This window comes from Corvus brachyrhynchos, unplaced genomic scaffold (genome assembly GCF_000691975.1).
Source record: "Corvus brachyrhynchos isolate BGI_N302 unplaced genomic scaffold, ASM69197v1 scaffold116, whole genome shotgun sequence".
Taxonomy (NCBI): domain Eukaryota; kingdom Metazoa; phylum Chordata; class Aves; order Passeriformes; family Corvidae; genus Corvus; species Corvus brachyrhynchos.
This window is the reverse complement of record NW_008240221.1, coordinates 14,159,160-14,184,340: the sequence shown is the minus strand read 5'-3', so window position 1 is coordinate 14,184,340 and position 25,181 is coordinate 14,159,160. Positions and strand designations below refer to the sequence as shown.

At 41.1% G+C, this 25,181-nt stretch overlaps 1 protein-coding gene across 2 annotated transcripts in view; it reads right to left on the bottom strand.

The window, feature by feature from the left end:
* Positions 1 to 25,181, bottom strand: part of RCAN2 (regulator of calcineurin 2) — a 70,854-nt gene that overhangs the window by 6,848 nt on the left and 38,825 nt on the right. For both annotated transcript variants that reach the window (XM_008641831.2, XM_008641832.2), the window contains exons 2-3: positions 4,003 to 4,176; positions 1,208 to 1,379 (exon numbers count right to left, since the gene is read on the bottom strand). In XM_008641831.2, the coding sequence (XP_008640053.2) occupies positions 1,208 to 1,379; positions 4,003 to 4,176 (346 nt within the window). The remainder of the gene's footprint in view (positions 1 to 1,207; positions 1,380 to 4,002; positions 4,177 to 25,181) is intronic.

Sequence of the window (25,181 nt, the reverse complement as noted above, 5' to 3'; positions counted from 1 at the left end):
CCTGCTGAAGGGTAATAAACCATAGGAATCTCCTGATATATATTTTCCTCATTAGAGATCCCATGTGAAAAAAATAGGAGATAATCCTGCAAACCTTGTTAATCATGAAACATCTTCCTGCACCCCACGCACTCCAGCTCTGAGTTACTTTGGTGCAGTTGCACAAAAGCCCCAATGATAAGATGTCTGCAATTGGAAGCTACTCCCAGAGCGAGCAAGCAACATCCCCAGTACAGCTGGGGAGAAAACAATTCTCTCATCCCACAACAATTTCAAAAATAAACTGCTAAATTTTCATGAGCTCACCCCCACAATTGTTATTAGATTGGATCTGAAATGTTTTATATTGGTAGGAAGATAATTTAATAGGCTATTTTTTCCCCGTGGCTTATGAATGTAAATTAGATTAATTTGTAAATGATACTGCTTAGACCTGAAACTGGAACCTTTCTCATTTTGAAAGTTCTAAAACAGGATGCTTTAACAGCTTTGAAAGAAAACTGTTTGTAAAGATGACTTAATTAAATCAAAAGTAACCCTCTCCTATGTAAAGTTTTGGTTTCATCAGATGAGCATTTTCCAAGGGAAAGCATTGCTTGAAAATCCCAGCTAGCTTTAATTCCTGGCATTAGCTGAAGGTGGGAAGACAGAAGAAAGCCTGGATGCATTATCCATTGACATTTATCCTGTGCTAACGGAGGCTACAACTTACGCCATTCCTCCTGCGTAGTTTTTAGCAGGAAATGAGCCTTCCTAACAGAGCAATCCCACTGGGACTGAGGAACAGTAGTCCTCTCTCAACAAACAATGTGAGAGACTCTCCACTCCAGTGGAGGTGCCTGTGAGAAATCTGCACCTTGGAAAGCAGTACCAAGCAGATGTCGTGTACAGCAAAAGCTCCTCACATCCATGGCCAAACATTTGTCCAGTCCCACCTAAACCATCAGCTGTCTCATCTAGGCACAAACCCCAGCACAATAAATGGTGTAAGCAAAGCTTTGATCAGCTCTCACAAGCTCCAGATAACATACACATGCCTACACATGGCAAAATTCATTCTGGAAGAACCAGGTGACATCCATCAACTCAAATCCAAGTTTTAATGCAGCTTCCAGCTCTATGCCAACTCCCTTGACAGTTATTATCTAGGCTGATATTGCTCATCTGCTTTTCCTGACACGTTTTCAACCAAGGACCACAAGCTTACCTGGTCCAAGCTTAGAAACTGCATAAAGGAGGTCGTAGTTGATGACAGGTGTTGCATCATCTATTGGTTGCCACCCCACAGGTGGGGAGGCTGGAGGTGAGATGAGAAACTGTTTTGCAGGCTGTGGTGGTGCCAAATGAAGCTTGTCTCCATCTGTCTCAGAGGTCTGAATCTTTAAAGCATAACAAAGACACTGTTTAGTACAGGATAGAATCATACAACGGTTTGGGTTGGAAGGGACCTTTAAAGGTCATCTCCTCTAACCCTCCTGCCATGCTCAGAGCCCCATCCAGCTTGGCCTTGAAAATTTCCAGGGATAGGACATCCACAATTTCTCTGGGCAACCTGTGCCAGTGTTTCACCACTCCTACTGTAAAAAATTTGTTCCTTACATCCAGTCTAAAACGACCTTATTTTAGTTTAAAACTATTTTTCCCTTGTCCTATCGCAACAGGCCCTGCTAAAAGGTCCATTCCCATCTTTCTTGTAAGCCCCCTTTAAGTACTGTAAAGCCACAGTGAGGTTTCCCTGGAGCTTCCTCTTCTCCAGGCTGAACACCCCCAGTTCTCAGTCTGTCTCTACAGCACAGGGACTCCAGCCCTCTGAGCATCTTTGTGGCTTCTTCTGGCCTCACTCACAAAGCTCCATGCCTTTCCTGTGTTTGGGACCCCAGTGCTGGACACAGGACTCCAGGTGGGATCTCACTGGATCAGAGTCATGTGCCTTGACCTGCTGGTCACAATGTGGGTGATGCAGCCCAGGAATTTGGGGTGCTAGTGCATGTTACCAGCTCAAGCCCAGCTTCTCATCCACACAGGATGGCTAAATTGAATGACTGCTCAAATCATACCCTTCTTATCCCAAATGCCACTCAGGCAGGGTTTCAGCATCAGTCTCAGCAGAGAAGGCCTGGAGATAAATTTCATCTCAGCCGTACAGATGGTGCCTCTGCAGTAAATGCACACTGTGGGGCTGTTACATCAGCAAAGCTACAATGTCTGTGCCTTTTGTGTACGTTCTCTGAGAAGAAATGCAAAGCTTTGGTAGCCATAGCTGCTAGTTCAGAGAATTTTGAGGCACCTGTAAAGGTGCTGTTGTGATCTGGTCTAAATGCCTAAGTAAATGTGACATTACACAAGTAACTCCTGCACCAAGGCCTTATAAGTAACTTCAGAAACGTTTCTACAGATTTTATTTCTTTAGTTGAAGTGATAAAGGAATCTATGTTGTTCCTTACTCATTTGCGACCGAGTGTCCTTATTTTATTTCCATCTTAAATGATCTATTTTAAGTCCTGCTCTTTTCTAGTATGTTAAAGAAGCCTTGACATAAATGAATTGTACTGCAACCATCTGAGCAAGGTTACAACCAGCTGGAGCATAGAAGCAATGAACTCTATTTCCATGACAGCAAACATGCCAGGGTGCTGAGATGCCACCCTCCTGTACCTCCTGGGGTTTGCAAAAAGCCAGTCTGCGTCTCTCAACTCCATGTTCCCCGGAACTTGTAGGTCTGGAAGTGGTTATTCAGTCTGGCTGAGGGCAGACACTGCTGCTTCCACACCTTCATTCCCTGGACACAACTAATAAGCTCTTTTAAGACTATGTGTACTGGAGAGCCTAGTGCAGGTACCAGAATGGTTCTGCAGGAAATCATCTTAGATAGGGAGACTAATCACTATTGTGCACAGTCTTCTTTTTCTTGGTTCCCCCAGGTTTTCAATTAGCCTCTTGATTGTGCAGTTAGAATGAAACCATTCTCAGATCTGCTTAACTGCAGGTTTTGAAACCTTTCAGAAAAAAAATTCAGAGCCAGATTTAGGAGATTAAGGCATAGAAAATGGGATTGAGACAGATTCTCAACACCTAAATCCAACTGAAAGATCTTCTGAGCTCATCTAACTTGTTAAGCATATTGTTGTTTTCACAGCTGTAGTTTCCCATCCTCCTGTGGTTCTGCTGCTGTCTAGGCTCAAAACAGCTCCTATTCTGACCAAGATGAAGAGGCTCATAATTTAACAGGCTCTTGGGCTTGCTTGATACCTTCAAGTGAGCCAACTCTTACCCTCAGACCTCTGAAGGGCCGATCTGGCAGCTCAGAGCACACCTACATTGTTCATAAACACTAGTGGGTATCTCACAAGACACAGTGACCACATCAATTTATTAAAATGCATTCAGAAGAGGTAGTGGTTGGGTTCTCAACCTCCCTCAACTTTCTGTATCCTGGCTGGGGCCCAGGCTGTGGGAGATCTGCATTCTCTCTCCCTTGGCTGAGAACTGACAGTTCCAACAGATGGATATAATCACCTACAGCCCCAGGCTGGGAGTGTTGTTCTTCCCCTACCTTCTTCCTTTGACTTGGACTCAATAAATTTGTAATTCATGTATTCAGTAAGGAAAAGCCAAGAAGGCAGAAGGAAGCCTGACTGTGGCTCAGGGTTGCAGCCAAATAAGTAATCCAGCCCCACCTTTTTATTCACTTGGATTCTTTACATTAGCACATTCTTATGGTTAGTTAAGAGAGTTACCCACAGACAACTCCTAGTGTTGTAAATCACCTCTAAGATACGTAATTCTGCATGTTGAATGAGCATCTTTGGTCCTAAGTGGTCCTTTAAATTTACTGCAGACCCTCAGGACATGAACAGCTCAGTCAACACAAGGAGGTTTAAGTATCTTTTATCAGAGAGATTGGGCATGGGAGAAACCCTTATTAGTTTTATTCAGTGTTACTGTAGAATATTTCTATAAAAGCTACGCACTAACACAGAAATAGATTCCAGATTTCATTACCTGTGCAAAATACAACTTTAACTTCTTCCCTCTGAACTGTGTTTCATGCAGCTCTATTCTGGCACGAGCAGCTGATTTGGGACTGCTAAAATTTATCCGCACACGCCTGAAGCTTTTGAACAGCTGGAATGTCACACAGTCATCATAGGCACGGAACAAACCTTCAAATTTCTCCTGCAAAAGAAAAAAAAATAATGTTGAAGATTAACTTCGTGCTCTGTCACATCAGTCTGTGTCAAAGAACAACCAGAAACTTGACAACTGTTTAACCAGGAGGTTTCAACCTGTGGCCTTTGGGGACAGGTGTCCATAGACAAATAAAGGCTCTGTGAAAAGAAATTAAGGAAAGCAGTGGTCTGGTAGTGCTGAACTCTGCAAAAGGTTTAGGGGAAGAAGTCTTCAAATTGAGAACCCAGCAGCTGTTGAACTTCTCATAAAAGTTGAGCAAACCTATGACAGTGACATAGGAAATGAAGCTGAAAGGGCACATGACTGAAAACACCAGACAACTGTGGGCTCATCTGCACAGAAGCAGCCATTACAGCTGAATTACACTGGAGTCAGCAGACAAAGGCTGGAACCAAGGGTTACCTCCACAACAGCACTGCAGGGTCATTTAGTATTGCATGATACGTTTTTCTGGATGTTTTGTCATTTGAATATTTAGAAGATACACACTTTTTCTTTTGAGGGCTCGTGAGGCATCTGGAGACAAATTGGATAACTGAAAACAGTGATCTGTCCCAAAGACAAATTTCAGGCTTCAAAATGTTTAGCTGTAGAAACACGCTCAAAAGCTCATGACAAAAACAGGGATATTTTAACATTGTAAAAGAATAGTCTGAAGTTTACCACTCCATGGACCTGGAGATGAACAGAAATTCAAGGCACCTTGGCAGCCTTGGAGGCTCAGACCCTGTGATTTCTCTGCAAGCTGTGAGCACACAGAGGACTAGTTCCACACCATCAAATAAACCCAAAGTCCTTAAATCAATTCTGACACTTACACAGGATTTTCATTCACACAAACACAGGTTCATAAAATGCTGAGGCTGAAAGAGGACAGTTATTATTTAGTCCAGCCTTTGTGTTTACTCAGATTTCAGATTTCACTCACTACCATCCAGTGAGTCACACATCAGATCGGAGCATTTTAACTACTGCAATCAAGACTTGAAGTTTTATAAGATGAAGAATCAGCCAGACCAAAGCCCCTGCTTTTAGGAGTGCTTTATTCTGAAAAAAACACTGGTGAGATGATTTGCCACACCATTTCATATACACTGAGGGCTATTATGTCAGGGGTTTGTATAATTACAAGAACCTAATGTGTAGTGGCAATAACCTGATGTGGCTGCCCCATCCCTGGAAATGTTCAAGGCCAGGTTGGATGGCGCTTTGAGCAACCTGGTCTAATGGAAGGTGTCCCTGCCCATGGGGGGGAACTGGAATGAGATGATCTTTAAGGTTCTTTCCAACTCAAAACATTCCAGGATTCTGTTTCGTTTGCTATCTCTGCAAGTCCTCACATTTTTACATGTTTTAAAATACTACTTCTTTTCTTCTCATCCAGGAAAACAATTTCTTTTCCCTTAGAGTGGATAACTGGTAGAGACTACAGAAGATAAAAAAGAAAATGCAACTGATGTAATCTCATCAATACTTCAGTTCTCATCCTTTGAGCTTACAAGCAAAACAAAGAATTCAGAACTTCTAAGAAAAATGCATCCTGAAGCACAGTGCAGCTGCAGCAGGGAGCACTAACAGCACCACAGGAGTAACTACTGCCAGAGTGAGACATTTGTTAAGGAGTTAATAGGGAAACAGCCCAGTTCCACGGCCAGGGCTGTGACACACCACGGCACATGTTCCCCATCTCCTTTCATTCACTGCCAACTCTGTGGTCTTCCTCCCCATCACTGATATTCCATCGCTGGCACCCTCTCAAAGGAACCTCCCTATGGTCTATTAAGCTTTCATGATTTTCATTTCATTCTGCCTGACCTCACTCACCTCTTCCTCTCACCACAGGAGATACTTTGGAGGAATGAAAAAGGAAAAAGAAAGAAAAAAGAGGCAAGAGCTCTGTGGTTTGGCAGAGGGCAACTGAAGGCATGCAGCAATCCCCAAAACAGTGTGAATTGCATATGTTTGTACAAGCAGGTCTAGTCTTACCACCCAATGTTGAGATTGTCAACATTTCACACCTCAATTATGCTTTTTATATCTGCTTTGCTTATATTTTTGAAAAATTCCATTTTCCTGAGCAGAAGCCTACATCCAGTGGCATTTGTATAAAGGTCAGCCAAAAGCAGCAGTCATTTCAGTCCTGTCCTGACTGGAATTTTGATGCCACAACCTTCACAATGACCAGGGCAAAAGGGCTGGGGGAAGGGAAAGAAAGGAACAGGGGCCCAGTGTCTGTGTAAAGTAGGACTCACACAGCATTTAGAAACATAGTCCAAATAAAAAACAAAGTGACTAATTAAAACTTATGTCTTCCTGTTATCTTTATCACCTATTTCAGACCTCTTCAGTACATTTTTAAAAAGCATCTTGAAGTAAACAAACTTAAACACATATTAGTGGGGGACCTGGCAGTGCTGGGTTAACAGTTAATCCTAAAAGTATTCAACCTAAACTATTATATGTTTCTGTGAGAGATATCAAGCAATTTATATATACATACATACATACATACATACACACACACACACACACACATATACATATATATAAAAGATGATCAAGGTACTATAACAGAAGTCTCGTAAGGCAAAAATTAGCAGCAAGGTGAACATTTCCCTGTGTAGCTTTCAATTTCTCTACGAGTCAGCAATTAAATCATTCATCATTCACCAAGTGTGGAAGGAACCACACATGGACTTACCTGGACACTGAGAAGTATCTATTCCAACTGACTATTTATTAATAAAGAGATGCTCCCTGTATGGATGCAGCAGTCAGGGCTGTGTGCTTGCCCTCCCTGTAACACAACCCAGAGCCCAGATCCTGGTGAGGGACATTACACAAAATTAGGGAGGACACGATTTCAAACATGGATCCAAGAACAGTGGGCACATTCCTGGACTACACTGAGACTCACTCTTGTTAGGCACTGAAAGGAAGAGATAGACTACTGTAAAAGCAGCTGATTAAGTCCTGGAAGCCATTGCCACACTGGGAGAACTTTGAAGCACTACGGACTTTATTCTGCTTGCTTTTCAATTTGATACTGGCACAGCTTTAGAGAGCCAGCCTTGATTAACGCTCGTGAAAATGCCGTGGGGAGGAGAGAAATCAAGCCCTCTATTTGATATTAATACAGGGCAGTCTATCCACAGTGGGGACACTTCCACTGCACTGACTGAAACTGCAACTCCCATTAAAAAGATTCATACATCTGGATTTTTCTACATTTTCAGCTGATAATATTAATGACCTCAGCAGAGGTCATTAATCATCAAGTGAAGTTAATGGCCCTCAGCTGCATCTCGAGCCATCCCCACTCCTCCCAGCTTGATATTAATTCCCAGGAAATGCCTTATGCCTTAATTGCTATTGCCTGTGACTTCTAATATCTGCTGAATGCACTTATCTGGATAAAAGTCTTTCAGAGTCATTCCAATCTATAAGAAAATTTATCATATACATTTTAAAGACCTAAGCAAATTCCTTCCCTTTCAAGTTTTGTGGATAAATTATTCAAGACTCGTAATCCTCTCAGTTCAGGACTTTTAAAGTGCTTTTAGGATTCGGTACTTTTAAAATGCTTTTAGAAAGTAAGTCTTTGGACTTTCAGAGCACTTTGAAAACTTGTGAAAAAAGAAACATCCGAAGTTAAGCAGCAGTGTTGCTATTCCTAAAAAGTCAAAATCACTCATTTATTTCTGGGATTTTGAAGTGTCTTCATCCATCCCAAGTATGTCTCAATAAGGCCCAATTAATGTTCTGGAAAATGTGAGCAGCCTTCATTTCACCAAGTTCTCATTTCTCCCTCGTGGGCCCTGTGCCCTCTCTTCATCTTGTCATTGTTTTGCCCAACACTGGGCACCTTTCCCCAGTTCTTTCCTGTCACTTTCTGTCAGCTCCCATCACTCAGTGCCTCTAGCAGTTCCCAAAGTTCTTTTTTTGTTTGTTTTCTAAATTAATGAAATTAGCACAAAGTAGGACCATACTAATTAAAGCTGCTGATTACTCCAGCGTGCTGGTTATCATTTAGGATACAGCCAATGCTGAGAACAGACACCATGCAAGGAAGAAATGAGTCCTGGAGTGACAGACAGGACCTAAAAGCCTCTGAGGACAAGGGCAAACCCATGTCCTTGTGGACTAAAAACTATTTCTAGCACTAAATGGGAGCTCACCTGGGACCAAGGCCCTGTAAATCACATGGTAACAGTGATCAGTGAAATGCAGCCATAGGGAGGTAAACGAGATGCTGGGTATATTTGGAAAATTATTTCCAGTAAAGCAAGGAGAGTATTAACACCATTATATGGAGCCTATTGCACCGCATTAAAAATGCAGGGTTTGTTGCCTAAGCAGATTAATGGAAATAGATCCAGATAAAGGTTCCAGGGAGGTACTGGAATGAGTCCAGAGAAGGGAACAGAGCTGGGAAAGGGTCTGGAGCACAAGTCTGATGAGGAGCAGCTGAGGGAGCTGGGGGTGCTCAGCCTGGAGAAAAGGAGGCTCAGGGGGAACCTTTGGCTCTGCACAACCCCCTGACAGGAGGGTGCAGCCAGGTGGGGTCGGGCTCTGCTTCCGGGAACAAGCGACAGGACAAGAGGACATGGCCTCAAGCTGAGCCAGGGGAGCTTTGGCTTGGACATTACGAACAATTTCTTCACTGAAATGGTTGTCAGGCATTGGAACAGACTGCCCAGGGAATTGGTAGAACCACCATCCCTGAAGTGCTCAAAAGGCAGGTGGATGTGGCACTTGGGGACATGGATTAGTGGTCAACACAGCAGTGCTGGGTTTATGGTTGAATTTGATGATCTTAAAGGTCTTTTCCATCTTTAACCATTCCATAATTCTATGAATTAACAACTTACTAAATAAGAAATGAAAATGCTTGCCTTATTTAGCAAAACAAAGCAAAGAGAGGAGATGGGACAGTCATCGGTAATTTACCAGTACTGTTCAGAGCAAGGACAAATCACACTGTATGGAGTAAATCTAGAAGACTACGTTGGCATAAAACAAGTGTAAACAGTTGGCATAAATACGTTGAGTCTAGAAGTTAAAGAAGGTTTCAAACATCAGAGTAATGATCCAGAAACAACCTTCCAATTACAGCAGCAGCAGCAAATTATTTTTTTAAGACTGAATTTGGTTAGTTCATGTGAGGGACTATGACAAAGTATCGACACAATGAGCATTGTAAAACATGACAGCCATAATTAGCAAGTGAATTGGGTTCTGACACAGCAAGTTCCTGTGATTTATTTCCAAACATTTCTTTCATGAATAGCTCCACTGGCATTGTGTTCATTCAGGACAAAAGCCAAGGCCTAATTCAAATCAATGGAAACCTTTCCACAGACATCAGCAAACTTTGGATTAGAGCCCCAGAACTCAGAACCCAAATTACATTTTATTATTCAGTGTGTTTACACTCATTATCACCCTTGCTACACATTTGATTTAGGAGATGGCTGTGATTTAAAACTTTAGCCTAATGCTTTTCCTAGAATTTTGTAAGCAAATAAAGAAAGCATTTTTCCTATTTTAATTTTTCCTGTTCATTCATGTAAAAGATACTCCAAGGAACTAATCACAATAGGAAAAGGATATAATTCACAATTATGAAATTAGTTTTTCCTGAAATTAGTTCTGTACTGGATATAAATATCCCTGTAAGACATAAACTCCTATCTCAGAGTTGAATGTATTCTGTTTCCAGACAGCCATGCAACACTACAAAGCTCTCATGAGGCACAAGAAGAAAGACAGAATCTGGTAGAACATGTGGATGTTGTGCACTGAAGAGTCTTGTAACAAAAACAATCTAAGAACTTGTTTACAGCAAAGAGGATGGGCACACCAGTTACTTCTAGGGGGATAAAAACAGTTACTGAAGTGACACACATTTAACAAAACTAATACAACAGAAGCCTAAAAATTATGAGCTGAAGTGATTTCAGGATTGGGATATGTCAACGCCACATGAAGACTATTGTAATGTAATTACAATAGCCTGGATATTGTGTATGGCTCTTCTCATCCACCATTAAGGAAGATGGAGGCAAGATGGAAGAGCAACAAAAGATTGCAAGGATGATCAGAGAAGTTGTGAATCTGTCACAGGAGGTAAACATAGATTATATCCATCCCTGGAAGTGTTCAAGGCCAGGCTGGACAGGGACCTGACCAACCTGGTCTAGGTGAAGGTGTCCCTGCCCATGGCAGGGGGTGGAACAAGATGGTTCCTTCAAGGTCAAACTGTTCTGGGATTCTGCCTTGGGAAACAGAACCTAAAGTATGAGGTGTTTCCTGCTGTGTCTGAGTATAAGGATATCAATAAATAATGTGAAGGGAAACAGATTAGCAGAATTAAAATAACCAACAGTGCTGATATTAAACAAAGACTTCCTGTTAAAAGATTTAGACTTAAATTGAGAAGCTTATTTAGCACTAGACCTGTAACATATCAAAATGGCATTGGCCCAGAAATAGAAAGAAGCCTAATTACTTTTATGAAAAGGCTAAGAAGGAAAGATTAGAGAAGAGCACTATCCATTTCTGTGGTTCTTAAAGACAAAAGGAGAGGAAAAAAGGGATCTTGATTTGTCTAATGAAAACTTAAAAGAACTGGGTTCACCCGAAGTGCTTTTAACAATTATTTAATGACCCACACAAAACAAGCAAGCAGCTTGATACAACTGATGTGTGAAAATTCCTTAAAAGCAAGAACTCCCACAAGTAGCCAGTGTAAGCAACATCTTCTTCAATGATCAAATTCTCTGCTTCTAAAAAAGATGAAATTCATTGGGAAATTCTGGAAGTGCATATGAAAAACCACTACTGACTCTCAGTTAAAATTCCAGGAGTGCTGTATATAGAGGAAATATTTTAAACCAATGATGATAAATAGAGAGTTCCTATGGGTTTGTCTTACTGCCTTTAAGTAATGGCAGGAGAATAAAATACAAATTTACCATTCAGAGATCCCCTTAAGGCACAGGTCTCCAGGCTGTAGCTTTTTATTTCACCTTTCACCGTCGGTAGCTGTAGGTAAGAGTGTGGGTTCTCCCTATTCCCTCCTTACAAGTGGGGCAGGGTATTATTTGAATAAAATATTCACATGGAATACTGCTGTCTGAATGTTGGTTTGCACAAAGTTTCTTCGGTTACCAAAGGGAATCCCTCATACAATCTCACAGCTGGAAACAGCAGCAGAAAAATGCCTGTCATTCCCCAGAGTACATTTTGAAAGGACATTTCTACATGTAAGACATTTTTAAAGGGGAGAAAACCAGGGAACACTAGCTATTTTGTCAGGTAACCAGAATTACAAAGTACTCTGTAATGACCTCCTGGTTACTGCATTGTCTAAAAGTGTGCTCCTCACCTTGGAACTCAGTGTAAAGCCCTGCTCATCTCTTCCTGAAGTTAGATTAGGGCATTGACATAGGGCTGGAAAGAGCTTGGGTTTATTTACATTAAACGTGCTAGTAATTAGCATCTTCCAAAACTGAACAATTCTCTTAGTACATGAACAAATCAACTCAGCTTGCTATCCCAGTTCATTCAGTTTGTTGTTCTGTGCTTGGCTTTCTCTTGTTTTCAAAGGGTGAAGGTCAGGTAAATTGTGAACCAAAGACAAAATAAAACAGTAAGCCAAAAAAAAAATTCAGGCTGGACTTCAAGATGGGGGGTGTTACAAAACGCATTAAATCTTGCTCTCTACAGTAAAATGAAGATTGATTTGCCTGCATTACTGCAATCCTGATAAAGGGGAGCCTAATACCTTTAAGCTTTACTATGTAAAGAATGCAGTTTGTATTCCAGAAGTGATGTATTCCAGAAGTGATGCTAAATGGCCTTGTTGCTCTGCAATTTGCAGTGAGCCAACCCTAAACAGAAGCACACTAGCCACAAAACACAGCCCTGGTCCATGGCTCACACATCCTGCTGTGTTATCGTGACACACTGGGGCTGTTCGGAGGCATCTGTGTAGAACTTTTAGATCCTGAAGGATGTGTTGAGGGTTCTGCCCTCAACGTTGTGCCAAAATCATTCTGACAGCAGAAATATTTGATGTAATGCTTACTGCTTATAGATCCAGTGTCTTGTTCCAGAGAGGGACTTTGAGCAAGTGTAACAGATGTTACACAGTGTTGTAAAGACATTTGTAACTTGTCATCTCTCAAAGAGCCCTGACGGCAAAAGTAGGTCAGGAGCTGGAAGAAGTTTGCTGGTCCCACCTCACGCTGGGACTAAGGCCAGAAGAAGCATCCGTCCCTCAGCAGACCTCCTGCATTATATGCCCAACATGGCATGACAGCACTGCAAACATCCTGGTGAACAGAACAACACAGATCTCCCTCTTCAAAAATCAGCTGAACCAAATAAATTTACCTTCGGCTTCCAACTCATCAGCACAACAAAAGTACAGAGATAATATCTGCCCCAAAGCTTAATGGAAATGCATTCACATTTCGGAAGAGGCTGACAAATGTCAGAGCCACAGAATTTTGCTGCGTTGCCTTTTCTGTTTTTAACCAGCTCACATCCCTGTTTACCTCAATGTGACGCACATTCCTCCTGCTTAGCTCCACTGATCTGGAAACCAAAGGCTCCTTCAAGATGAAATAAATTGTTCCTGTGGCAATGCCAAGGGGGTGATTTAATATAGTTTGGAGAGTTCTCAATTCAATTTCACACCCAGCGATTGAGCTAAAAGTAAAATCCACACTTTACATTTCTTCTTTATAGGAGCACTGTTATTTTACTGTATCATCAGCCACAGCTTTTCTGAGCACGCCATATCTGAAGTACTCCAGTTCCAGATGCTGTATGAGCTCCCTGAAATGCTGGAAGTGCTCTTGCAAAACAGCTGAGAAAGTGCACATCCTATGACCAGATCCATTAGTTTCACCCCCAGTGCTGAGGATTGTTCTGTAGAGACATCATTCTTTGTTTCCTGAAAAGCTACTTTTGATTACTGTGCTGGCTACCATTATTGTGCAACATCACTTAATACTTGCCTTTTTTTTTTTTTTTCTCTTTTGCATTGTATTTGGCAGTAGGGAAAAAAAAAATCAAAACCTGAACAGATTTGTGGAGGATTTAATGCATTTGTTTTCCAAATAGCAGCCTTACATTTTGGCTTGAGAATGGTAAAAATAATGCTAAGAACAAAGATGTGAAGAAAATATTCAGACTGTCCTGAAAAAAACCACCTATTTTTGTTTGCTTTACGATTTCAAACAATAACTGAGTAGATAATGTATGTAGTGAACTCCAAGGGGCTCGTCTGTATTGGATTTTAAAATGTTCATAGTACAATACCAGCTATTGATTTTGTCTTGTTTCTGTTGTTAAGCCCAATAATTAGTTGGTAGCAAAAGGAACAAATTACTGTGTATATGTTTCTAAAGTTCTTACTATCTTAATTTAGCACACAAAATAGGAAGAAAAACAACCTTAATTAGTTTTCACCAAAAGCTGCTACATTTATATTAATAAGGAGTGTTTCAGAAGCAGATCTCTGCAGCAAAACAGTTGGTGCTGAGGACTTTCTGATCAGGTGCCACAGACTGAATGCCCATTAACAGTTGGAGCATATCAGGCACACTACTAGAGTGAATCTTCTATATTAATTTCACCTGAAAGGCATCCAGTTCATGAACTGCTCTGTGATGTGAACAAAAAGCACAGTTAATGAAGAGCAACAGGAAAGCTGCCTCATGAGAATGCCCAGCTCAGACTCAAAATGCTAATGTAGACACGAGCCCGTATCTCTCAAAAACAGTTAGCTGGCATTCTAGGAGAAGAAAATGAAACAACCCCACAACCAAACTGAAGTGCTATGGACAACAATAAATAAGGGGTTGGTGGTCAAACCTGAGCAGAAAACTAGGACTGAAATTATTTATTATGAGAAGCTGTGTAAAAATTATTCCTATTTATAGAACTATAGAATGGTTTGGGTTGGAAGGGACCTTAAAGATCTTCTCATTCCAAGCCCCTACCATGGGCAGGAACACCTTCCACTATCCCAGGTTGCTTCAAGCCCTGTCCCACCTGGCCTTGAACACTTCCAGGGATGGGGCAGCCACAGCATCTCTGGGCAACCTGTGCTGAGGCCTCACCACACTCACAGGGAGGAATTTCTTCCTATTAACTGTATAAACTTTGTTGCTGTAAGAAAAGCTACATAAATATCCATCTTACTATGACACTATTTTTCACTGATCTTTGGCAACTGCAATTTCAGCTCTTCAAGCCTTCTGAGGCCACCCCACTGTCCTGTTCATGTGGTGACACTGAGGCCAGGAGAGACCCACAGTCACAGTGACAGCTCACGGGAAACCATGGGAGTACAACCAGAGTTTCCATAATTCATTCTGAATCACTTTACTTCTACACAACCCCCCTGCTGGAGTACAGAAACCTCAGCCTCTTAAAAATCTGTTACTGAGGCTGTGGAAATGTCAGGGGACACCTCTGTTGCTGTGACGCAGAATCAGGACGTCAGTGTGCAAAATGCTAAATGCAAGGATGAACTACAATAAAGGGAACACCAAGAGCTGAGAAACAGTGTCCTATTTATACTCTTGGAGATACAACATCGTAAAACAACCATAAAATGCACACTACTCATTCCCTGACACTGTCAACCCAGTTAAACTAGAAAAATAAACAAGAACAAGCCATGGGACAGTTTAAACAAATAAAATGCTTGCATTGCCCATTCCTGATTTACTGTTTTGCCTACAGTGATCAACATTTATAGCATTTCAGCTGTTCTCATCAGTCATGGGGAATGCTTTCTCCCTCTCCTCTAACACAGCAAACTGCATGAACAGGACTAAAAATACAATTTCAACTTGTCTGGATTTTGAAAGGACATTGACAGTTTTGAAAGCGACTGTGAAGCAAAAAAAAAACCAAGTAGGAGAGTCGAATAGAATCTAATATCATGCAGCTCCGTAAATGTTACTTAACTGATGAAAAAAGGTCCAAGGGAAACTCCTGACCCACCAGTGCACATCCTCTCACCATCATCCTCTCTCTACTACCTCTGCAGCCCACAGTCAGTGACCCCACAGTCACAACCAGCAGCACCGTGACCACCGTCTAACGCTCTGCTTGTGCTGTTTGACTGTTCCTTGTTCTTCCCAGTCTGTCCCAACCATCTGTCATTCCCCGCCTTACACTTCATTTGCAAATTACTCAAGCAGGTCTGTTGTCTGTACATCTGAGCAGCTTCTAGGAGCTGCAGCCTCTGAGACTGGAGGCTCTTTGTACAATGAAGATAAACCAAGAATGGGAATACGGTGCCTCCAGTCGAGTGGCTGAGTGGAGTCTTTAGCAAACCTACATCAACTACGTGTAAACAGTGTTTCAGAATTAATGGCATAAACAACAGTTTCAGAGATAAACATGTAAGGAAGTGGTAAAAAGAAAACTATAGAAAAAGTCATTTCTGGGCTGGAAGAGAAGGTCCTGTTGACAAATGTGACAAATTCGGAGATATTGACATTGGATTGATATATATCACATATGTCCTTGGCTGGACCAAAAACAGTGAGTGCAGGAGGTGAGGGAAGGGATTCTGCCCCTCTACTGCATCCAGCATTGGGGACCCCACTGCAAAAAGGACATGGACCTGATGGAGCAGGTCCAGAGGAGGCCACATGCTCAGAAGAATGGAGCATATCTCCTTCTGTAGCTTGTCAGTGAAAATCCATGTTCATCATAAATTCTTTATGTATATTTTCTTTTTAACCTAATTTTCTCCTTGTAGACCTTCCTTCACTAATTGTTTGTAAGAGAACATTTGCACTTGATGCATTTATTTGAACAGAATTTTTTCCTTTTTTTAAAATTATTATTATTACATAGGATATAGACTTTCCCCACAACAGGAATTGTGCTATCTAAAATGCAAAGAAACCAGTGTAAATATATATACATATATATGTATATATTTAGTTCAAAAAAGGGAATAACTACAGATAACAGTCTGTTCCTCCTAACTTCAAACAGCAGAACTTCCATAGACTAAAATGATTATGTTTATACACTGCATTGGAAGAGTTATAAAAGACTGCGAGTTTCTCATTCTCCCACATTCACTGATTTGGTGCCCTCAGAGGAGGCTCAAATGAGCTATAAACTGCTGGGTATAACTCCTCTTAATGCTGTTATCACTCTGAAAAGTTTAACTGTGAATTTGATTTTGGAGATCATGGCAGAAAATGGATGGAAAGCATGTGCATAAACAAAGACTATACACTCTTCCCTCCATGCTGCTTCTAGATTGTCACTGGAGCCCCCAGTTCAGCACTGACCAACAAAAAAACTGAAGGTGCTTTCCAGTCTGAGTAAACTTCAGCAAAAAAAAGTGAGCTTGAAATATTTTTACACTTAGAGAGGCTGTTTTCTTTCCCATCAGAGGTCACAGACCTTAGAGGACGCTAGGATCTCAAGCTGCACAGATGGTGAAATACCAAAGGAACACCACACAATGGTTTACCTGCCTATTGAAAAAAGATTTCAACAGCATATTTTAATTTCCAATACACACCACAATGCTTAATTAGCCTCTAGAACTTTACAGTGTTACAGTACCTCATGATATCAAGAATTTAGAACACATCAGACAACTGGGCTTGTGCAGGCCAGGAAAGAGGATTTGTGTGGACTTAGTAAGCAGATTCCAGCACCCAAAAAGGCTGAGATGATAGATATAGGTTCTGTACTGGGTACAGAAGGGCAGAAAAAGAAGCAGAGGTTTCCATCTGACTCAACATCCACTAGTACTATCCACTTCCAGACAGGACACAGGGAATTTCAGTCTTACAGTGATTAATTGTTTTATTAGGCAGATGGAAGGAACCCCAGGGTAAAAAAGCAAATATTCCTGACCAAACTGCTCCCATGTCATTTTTCAACCAACTGGAAAATTTCCAGTTGGCAAGAATTCTGTTTAGAAACAAGAATTGGAAAGTAGACTAATCCCGTATTAGAGCTAAAAGTAGCACTGGTCTTCATCAAAATTGTTTTCATTTTCTGATGTGAAAAATATATCAGTAGCAGCATGACATTGAAAAGATACTGGACTGGGATTATGAAACTGAAGCTGCAGTTCTCAGATCCAGAGCAATTGGTGAGAAGGAATGAGCCCTGTGACTGGCAAGCAGAGTGGTAACAAATGGAGATCTTCTTCTTTTCATGAACAAGTTTTTTAAAAATAAGTAGGACACATAAAAATAATTAGTATCCCATAGTTTCTTGCCCTGTGGCACTGATTCACACTGGCTCTGTGTCACATTTGCCTTGCAAATGCCCTTGTGCCAGTCTGGAATGTTGGAGACAGACATGTAGAACCAGAGAACGTCCAGAGCTGGAAGGGACCCACAAGGATGATCAAAGCCCAACTCCTGGCGCTGCACAGGACACCCCAACAATCCTACCCTGTCCCTGAGAGCGTTGTCCAAACACTCCTTGAGCTCTGTCAGCCTTGGGGCTGTGACCATTCCCTGGGGAGCCCACTCAGTGCCCAATCACCCTCTGGGGTATCCAACCTAAACCTCCCATGACACAGGACAGACTCAAGGAGTCTGGCTTTGTGGTCAAGGTTTTTTTGGTGCAAATAGATTCTAAATGACAGGAGAAGTGGGATGCCAAATCTGGTGGAAGCAGTCACTCAAAATCAAGGGAAGCCACCTGCTCACTACGGAGGTTACATCTTCAGAAGTCAGAGGGTGTCCCAGACCACTCAGCCTGATGCATGGACTGCGCCTGCATCCAGCTGCACATCACTGCACTGTAGAAGCAGCATCAGTTGTAGCCCCAAGAACAGAATTTACACTTTTGAACTGAAATTGAAAACTGTGTACTTAATCAGGGTGGGATACTAGTATTTAATTAAAAAGGGCAAATTATCAACTAAAAGCGAATACCTTCATGCTCAGCACAGTCCAGACTTTCTCTAAGGGATACTCAAACCAGAAACACAGTAGAACTGGATTTGCTACATTTGAACCTCAATTTAATGGAAAACCTTAGTGGGGAATAAACCAGTGAGGATACCTTCATATAAGTAAGTGGTCTCAACTGAAAGAGGGCAGGTTTAGATTGGATATCAGGAAGAAATTCTTTGCTGTGAGGGTGGTAAGGGCCTGGAACAGCTTGCCCAGAGAAGCTGTGGCTGCCCCATCCCTGAGAGTGTTCAAGGCCAGGTTGGACAGGGCTTGGAGCAACCTGGGATAGTGGAAGGTGTCCCTGTCCATGGCAGGGGGTGGGACTAGATCATCTTTAAGGTCTCTTGCAACCCAAACCAGTCTGATTGTCTGATTTTATGATTCTAGAATAGAGTAGTTCAATAGGTACCAGTCTGCAGCATTATCATTCACACACCTCATTTTACACACAGGCGTACACTCCCATTATACCATCATTTTACCATACTTACATCAACTACTTATTCCCAAAGTAAATTCCCCTTATCCAAGACCTTTTCTTTATAGAATTGTTAATGTTCTTTGCTCTGCTTCTCTTTCACTATACAATACATAAGCTATAAAACTGTATAATAGTTAAAGCTTAAGCAGGAATTTATGCTGAGCCAATGACATGAAAAAATATTCTGTACTGTTTTCTAGGATGCAGCATGCATTGAGTAAACTCTTGTTTCGTGACTGCTACTGTATGCCAAGCTCCTTCCCCTATCCCAAAAATATCACCACTTTGGGAGTTAAGATTGTGGGCAGGTTGCTGACACCACTACAGTTTTTCAACAGTGTCAGTCTAATAATTTGCTACAAAAGCATGAAGCAAATAGCTAAACATCTTCCCTCTTTATTCACTTATTTAAAAAAAAAAAACAGGCAAAAAGGCATCAGCTCCCAAACCTCTAAAAATTTAAGTACGCCAATAATTTACTTCTGTCTAACATAAGCAGCATACTCATTTCTGCTATGGCCCAGCATTTGGCTTTGCTCCCAGCTGTCTTGATTAATAAGAATTTTTTTTAGCTCAACAACTCTCAGATTCTGGTTCAAGGACTGGCAACCGCCTGCAGAAAGCCGGCTGGTCACACAGCCCTGCAGTTCCTCTCATGGAATCAGATGTTTCTAAAGATAAAAGTACTACTTTTCACACATCAGTGGTTTTCTTCTTAGGCTCTGTAAACAAGGTAGCAACATGAAATCTCCTTTCTAGACAAGAAAATGTGCATCTGAAAAGTCTAACCAGTCTCACCAGAGACAAACAGCACAGCTGCAACAGCAAACTTGGGCTGGAGCACTTCTCCTGTAAGGAAAGGCTGAGAGAGTTGGGGTTGTTCAGCTTGGAGAAGAGAAGGCTTTAGGAGTTCTGAGGTTTATGGCAACCTTTGGATCCTTAAAGAGGATTTATAAGAAAGATGGAGAGAGACTTTTATCAGGCCCTGTAGTGACAGACAAGAAGCAATGAGTTTAAACTAAAGAGGGCAGGTTTAGATTGGACCTAAGGTAGAAATTCTTCCCTGTGATAGTGGTGAGGCCCTGGCACAGGCTGCCCAGAGAAGCTGTGGCTGCACCATCCCTAGAAGTGCTCAAGGCCCGGCTGGACCAGGCTTGGAGCAACCTGGTCTGGTGGAAGGTGTCCCTGCCCACAGCAGGGGTGGAACCAGATGATATATGAATGTCCCTTCTAACACAAATCATTCAGTGAATCCACATTTGTTTTGCTTACAGAAGTATGATACTGATGCTAATTATCCACTGCCATTCACTAAACTCAAGAGATTTGCATCACACAACTGTTTAGTCATCTGAATGCCTTTATATAGCTGTGACTTTGATTTATTTCTTTTTGCACTAAATTTCATCCTGTTGTTTAACTAAGGGTTGTTCAGAATTTTGACCCTGCCCTACCAGGACAGTGTCATTCACACATTTTTTGACATTTTCCCTTTTTGACTACTGTCATTATTCTCAACCTGCTTTCAGGAAGGAACATGTGAGCTTATCTGCTTAAATGCTTTCACCATTTGAGAATGAACTGGTTCTGGTTCAGACATTCTGTAAACAACTCTGCACCCACCTTATGGAAATTATATTTGGAGTGTAGATTACTTATGGAAATGACTTGAACAGTGTGAAAGCTTTAGTCAAAATATCTACACTCCACATCTCCCATATCTCACTTATCCCATTGCCCTGTCAAACAAGGACGGCACAGTGATTTGATATGATTTGCTCTACACAGCCCAGGCCTAATTATTTCCAAAGTACTTCTAAAGTTATTTCCAAAATTCAAGTCAGATAAAAATACCTGTAATTATGCAGGTCTTTTTCCCTCCTCCTTTTAAACATGAACGCTATTTTTTTTGCATCTCCCATCCTCAGCAGTCTCTTTGTAACCTATGAATTCTCAAAGATAATTTCAAATAGTAAAAAATCATTTCAGCTACACCCTAAAGCATTCTTAGGTAGATTTTTGCAGGTCCTGTACACTTAAATGTCTGGTTTACCCCTGCATTTTTAGCAGTTTTTCTCTGCTGTGGCCACTACTAGGGTTGTTTTTTCTATTAATTTAGGTAATTATCTGTGTTATTATGTAATACAAATGAAATTAGTCATACCATAACCCTCCCCACATTATGTATCTTGCTGTTAATGAATATGGACATTGTTTTCCTCTTAATTTTTATACATCACAAGACTTTCCTTGTTCTTATTTAAAACCTCTGCTAATTGAAACTTATTTTGTGATTTTGCACACTTGATTTTCACATTATATATAAATCCTTAAACTGCTGTAAAGCAAAAGGAGTATCTGATCTAGCCCTAACAGTCTCTTACCGTATGTCCCTTCTGTTCTTTGCATCAGGATAGATAATCTCCATTATGCATTCAAAAGCACCTCCTTAGCTGCTAATTCTCATGTTCTTCTTGGTCTCTAAGATAATCTTCTTAGGATACACTATCTACCAGCTCCATAAGGTCACAGAAAATGACTTTTCAGAAAAATTATTTTCCTCTGACTTCAGACTTTATTTCAAAAGCTAAATTCAAAATAATTTTCACCAACAGTACTTGCCATTATTAATTTCTTGAACTGCTAAAATCAAAACTGAAAATCAAATAAAATTACCTACCTCCATTTGCTGAAAAAACTGCACCCAGAAGAGTCTCAAAATTTCATATGTCTTACTGTATCACCTACTGTTTGGATACTTCCAACAGTTTAAAAATTAGCGTTATTTATTTTTAGTATCATCTATCACACTAAACAAAAACAACAAGGGAAAACACAAAATTCCTTCTTGCATTCCAGAAGGATAAAGCAGAAAGACTGAAGAGACAGGAATAAAATATATAGTAAAAGACAATATATTGGAATTTTTTTGGTAAGGTTTCCAAAATATTCACTGTTCCAAGAATGCATATGTACCTTAGTCTTGCCATCTTCAATCATTTAATTTCTTGTGAGATATTTAACAGCAAAAAGTTTTGAGGAAGGATTTGAAAGGAGAGTGGCAACAGCCCAGAGTTGCTCACAAAGGGATTTTGTTACCTGGAGGTGGGATGGAAGCCTGTGGAAGATGCTTTCAGTAAAGCAGAAAGCTGTCAAGATTAATTTAACTAAGGTTTTCATGATACTTAACACCTGCTTGATGAAAGTTCTGTCACAAAATCCTCCTTTTTTTTGGACTATCAATGGGTTTTTCCAGCACCTTGTGTCATCTTCTGCCCTTAAATCATTTCACTACAGCACAAGAAGTCAAAGTCATCTGTTCTCACATTGGTCTCCCATTATTACTCATTTTCATGTGCTTTTCCTCCATCCTGACTGCCCTGCTGCTGTCACACCCTCAGACACAAGTCCTGCCCCACCTGCCTCCCTGCCCCAGTCTCCACAGGAGTTTTCCCCCTTCTTTCTCAACAGAGGCACTTCATCACAGTGACTTCCCTACTCCCAAACCCCATGATCCCCTTCCTCATTTCAGCCACATTTCGAATAACCAACTGATTTCCTCCTCCCTCAGCTCAGAACAGTTCCACCTATGATCTGCCCCTTAGAGATATTTCCTTCCTTTAAATAAATGTCCTTCTCTGAGGGAGAAAGGCCATTTCTGCTGGTGGGTTCTTTTTGGTTTTGTTTTTTATCAGCATTAGCAAATAAAATAATAATCCTCCAAACAAAACAAAATATGCACCACCCCACCCCCCAACACAACCAACAATATGTTTTATGGTTAAAACAAATTTCCTAGCATAGGTGTAATTATTCAGACAATTCGGAAGTTTTTATTCTTAGTGGTTTAGTTATCGGTTTTCTCTAAGAAACATGGAAAAGCAGCCAAGACTGAATGAACACTGTGGTCATGCAAGAGGATACACAAAGGACGATGAAACTTGAGGGTGGTTAAGTTTGAGTAAGATTTGTACAGCAAATAAAACAATCATCGTCTTATCTCCTCCATAAATGGAATTTCTTTTACTGAGAGGATTAGTGGGTTTTTTTACCATAATTTGTTCATCTGTCTCACACCAGCACATCTGACTTACATGAATAAAAGGACAAGTGAGATTTCAGCAAAGTGGCTTCTCTCTGGCTGTGCAGCAGAAGTCCTGCTGCGTGATTCAGCTCTCTGAATGCCTCCACCTTTTAATGGCAAACGTATCCCTCACTGCAACAGATGAAGCAGAGAGATTCTTCTGCAAGTGACAAATTGAGCTGCAGAAATTCCCCTGTACAAGCTGCCTGTTCCTACTGCTCTGAGCTCAACAGGTTCACTGGGTTTCTCAGCTCAGGGACTATTATTTCAACTGCTGGAACCACCTGGTGCTGCAAAACTGGAGGCTCTTCCATGCTCCTGATAAACATGAAGCCATCCTGCAAGATAAAGCCAGTCTTTCTGTCTGCCAGAATCTAATGCAGATTCTGAAAAGTAGCAAGTTTGGGCTAATTAAAAACAAAACAACAACCAACCAACCAAACACACACACACCCCAACAAAAACAAACCACAAAAAACCCCATCAAAAACCAACCAAAATCAGCCACTAACTGAGCACAACTCCTTGGTCTCTGGAAAATGCCTAGAGCTCAACAACATTTGAGATTGAATATCTACAGAACATGATTATTAAGAACAAGAATCATTAATTACACCAGCTCTGCTGCATTCTAAATCCAGTTTCCTAATCAGAGAACTTACTTCCTCGCTCCATAGTTTTCCATAATGAGAACACTTGGAACTTTTTACCTATAACACCACTTAGAGGTTTTCCAGCAACTCCAGGTGTAGAGAAGAGAAGGTGCCATGGAGATGCTGTGGCAGCATTCACCTTTACACAGACCCATCCATCTGATTTCCCACCCTGCCAGGACAGTGGGGCTGTTGACTCCATCACAGCTGCTACAACCAAAGGCTTCCCCTTGATTCAGCACCAACAGAAATTCTATGTGGGGACAGCTAAAGGCATCACAAGAACACTGACCATGTGAGATGGCAGTCTGTGCTTTCAGGAATGGACATAGACAAAGCAGAAACCAACCAGAATCCCAGATGGAAAACAGGCTGGAGCCTGTAACTTGATGGCTGCACATGCTTTTCAGAGGCATTGCCAATAAGGAAAAGAAAGGGGAGAAGTCTCCCCTGGGGGAAATTTTAATTCTGTTGGCATTTAGAAGTAGAAGGTGCTTATTGAAAATCATATGGATCGGGGAAACCTTCAGGAAAAGCTCCTGCCCACAATGGTGGCACCACTGTAAGTGTGAGGATGGAAAACACACAGTCTTCCAGCAACAGGCCACTGACTGAATGCTTTGCTTGGCCAGTTTCTGGGCCTTGGCAGGCCTGTGTGTTAGCCAAGTGTTTGACAAACTGTGGTACAATTTCCTCAGAGTCTTTTTGCCAAAGAAGAATTCTTTGCTAAAGATCACACTGTCACGGTTGTTTGCACTCTAGCATACGATTAGGCAACATCTTCTAAAGCAAACAGGCTGTTTAGCACTTGAATGATCAAAACTGAGTAGATTATTTCAGGCCTCTGGTAGAATCACCCCTAAAAAATATTAAAGGAAGAACTGTCCAACCACAAAGCATGTATATTAGTCTATGAGCAAAAAAAAAAAAACAAAAAAACTAAAAATTATTAAAAAATTACTAAAGATACATACAAGGTTGGTGCAGACCTCTGCCTCAGAACCTGCAACATTACTCAGTATCAAAGCTTAGTCATGCTAGGCAGCAGCAACCAGCATCAGTAAAATTTGAGCAAAAGACTGCACATATACAGTACCTTCAGAGGAAAATGAGACTAGATCACTACAGACCTGAAATTATGTGCCCTTGATAATTTTTTTTTTTTTTAGAAGAAGAGAAAGAACTTGGGTACTTTACCTCTCTAGGTTCTTCTGAGAATTTGAACCAAAGTAATTATTTAATGAAAAATCAGTATCACAGTTGTATCCATATTACAAGTACCTCAATCTATAGCTGCACTGATTAATTCTTCAAATCTGCTGAAGAAAATCACCAACTCTTCAGTGCTCCTCACATAGGCTGGACCATTTGTCAGTAAAATTACAAGGTCCATCTCACCTTATTACCTGCCTCGGACTAATTCTGCACTTTCTACCAACACACGTTAGTTGTCATTTATTTTCATTTGACAAACTGCTCACTGTCTAGTTACCTTATGAAAGGGAAATATCTTCATGTGACTTCCAAAAGAAAGGAGAATCAGAGAGACTACAAAGCCCTCTGACTTGCTTTGCTGTTCACTGTTAGCACTAGAAGGGTGAAGAAGGAGAAGCAGAAGGTTTGCCATATTCAGAGGTGTGTAAGCACCTGCAGCTGCCACTGACCTCCAATGAAACAGCAGCATCCCCTTCTTGTGAGGCAAGGGAAAGTAAGTGAAGATCAGCCTAAACAGCATATTATGACATTTAGAAATCTTACCCTTCTATCACCTCTTTGGAAATGTCCCTAAAGAGTCC